General features: G+C 61.7%; 1 protein-coding gene across 1 annotated transcript in view; it reads left to right on the top strand.

Moving 5' to 3' along the window:
• IKZF4 (IKAROS family zinc finger 4) overlaps nt 1–689 on the top strand; it is a 24,908-nt gene extending 24,219 nt beyond the window's left edge. The window contains exon 10 of the mRNA XM_026055921.1: nt 282–689. Coding sequence (XP_025911706.1) covers nt 282–291 — 10 coding nt within the window. The 3' untranslated portion in view covers nt 292–689. The remainder of the gene's footprint in view (nt 1–281) is intronic.
• The last annotated feature ends 1,365 nt before the right edge of the window (nt 690–2,054 follow it).

The following is a 2,054-nucleotide window of genomic DNA, read 5'->3' as shown; positions in this document are numbered from 1 at the left end:
TGTCTCTAGCTCAGCCCCTCCACCCTTAGGGCATGGAACTGTTGGTTTTTCTTTTATACTCCTTTGCACTGACTTTGGCTACAAAAATATTTAAAAAAAAAATCAATAACTAAAAAAAAAACCAACCCCGACAAGGGGGAGCTCTTAACAATTTGCCTTTTTATAAATGGAGTTATTTAAATATTAACAGACTTTTTTGTGCTTTCTCCCCCTCTCTCACCTCCCTCCGTTATTTATTAAGCTTTTTAGTTTCTCTTTTTATAACTGTTTTTTTCCCAAAGTCTCGCTTGAATTTTTGAGACCGGTTCTCCTCTCTGTCCCGCCCCGGCGCCGAGAGGGCTCTTCGCCGCGGCACGCAGCGAGGCCRTGCGCCGGCGCGAAGCAGGCCTGGAGGTTTGAGCTCTTTCCTCGGCGCGAGTCCGGCGTTGCCCGTCCCTGCTCGCGGGCGAAGCGAACCTCAGATTAGGTGCTAAAACCCACAGAACTCCCCCGTTCCGCGGGCCGCGAGCCGACTTCTGCCCGGTGGGTACCTGGGGGGCCGTCGTGCCCCAAGCTTTAACGAGTTTCTCTGCGGCGTTAACCGCGCGGGAGGCGGAGCGGGGCCCCGCGGCGCGGCTGCCGAGTGGCAGGCGTGCGGGACGGTCGCAGGGCGACCCGCGGAGCCGCCGTGTTGGCCAACTCGAATTTTGCCCCGGCCTCGTGTTATTTAAGGCTCCCTCTGAGCCGGGCCCTGCTTGGAAAGGTGAGGCGGAGGCTACGGAGGTTGCGTGCGTCCGGCTGGCTCCGATCGGGTTAAGGGAACTTAGGAAGACGGTGAGCGTCTTTCGGGCTCGATTCTGCCCTCCGGGATTTCCTCCTCCTCCTCGGCACAGGCCGATCGGCGCAGCCCGCTGTGAGCGGAGGCTGCCGCCTTGGTTTGCGTCTCTTCGCGCTGCCTCTGCTCGGTGGAAGCGTCTCGGCCCCGGGCCGGGCGCCCGTTGCTCCCTCTGCCGCCGAGCGCTTCGCTCCTCTTAGCCTGATTGAACCTGGTGTCCTTCTCCGCCCCCCCGGGCCGGGCTCCGGCCGCGGTGCCGGGGAGCTGCCGGAGGGGAGAGCGTCGGAGAAGCAGCTAAGCGCAAAACGGGCTGTTGCCAGCCGCGAGTCCCGAGGAGGCCAAAGCCCGTCGCCTCCTTTCGTGCTGCGCCGTGCGCACGTCGCTTCCTCCGGCTTTCTCCGGGGATAGGCGGCGGGATCCTTGGACAATTTGCAGCCTGATTTCTTTTTTTTTTTTTTGCCATTTTGTAGCTTGCGCCCTGCTCTTTTTGCACGGAGGAGTCCGGGCAACGGCGAAAGCCCTGCCTGGCTGCACTGCTTTCCGATCGGTCCCGCGGGGGCAGGAGGTGGCGTCACTTGCTGCATCCGACAACTGTCTCCTCTTAGGTCCGTTCGGCCCCCGCGGGCTGCGAGCCCGGGGACGCGGCCGCCGCCGTGCCGGGGGCAGATTGCCGGGAGCCGGCGCGGTTACCGGAGTGAGACATCTAGGGAAGGGGCTCRCGGGCGCATGGGGCTTTCGGAGCCGGTTGCGGCGCGGGACGCGTCCCGGCCCGGCCGGGATGGGGTCCCTGGGGCAGGCAGGAGCCTTCGGGAAAGGGCTTTTGCGGCGCAGCRTCTGCAGACAGAGCTGGGGAGGCCGTTGATAACCAAAAACTAAATAAATAAACCCAAGTGCGAGCGGGGCTTTGAGCCCCGGCGGGATGCGCGGAGCAGCCGGCCGTGTCCTCCTCGGTGCTCGTCTCTCCCGCGGCAGCCGCCGGCCCCGGGGCTCGGAGGCGGAGGGGGGCCGCGCGCGGCGCCCGGCTCGGCCCGGGAACGCTGCCGGGGCGCACGGGGCGCCGGATCTCCGCTTTGTACCAAGGCCCAAGATGCATAAAAAGTCACTCAGTAGCAGCTCAACAAACTGCTCTCTTGAGGTTGAAACCAAAGGCTGTTCTTTTTTCTATGAAAACAAACAAAACCACCTCACGAGTCGGCAACTCTCGTTGCTCTTAATTCTTTTTTTTTTTTTTTCCTTCTTG

The sequence above is a fragment of the Apteryx rowi genome, unplaced genomic scaffold (genome assembly GCF_003343035.1).
Source record: "Apteryx rowi isolate R43461 unplaced genomic scaffold, aptRow1 scaffold_1277, whole genome shotgun sequence".
NCBI classification, from domain to species: Eukaryota; Metazoa; Chordata; class Aves; order Apterygiformes; family Apterygidae; genus Apteryx; species Apteryx rowi.
The sequence above is the reverse complement of the archived record's forward strand: the minus strand, read 5'-3'. Positions and strand labels throughout refer to the sequence as shown.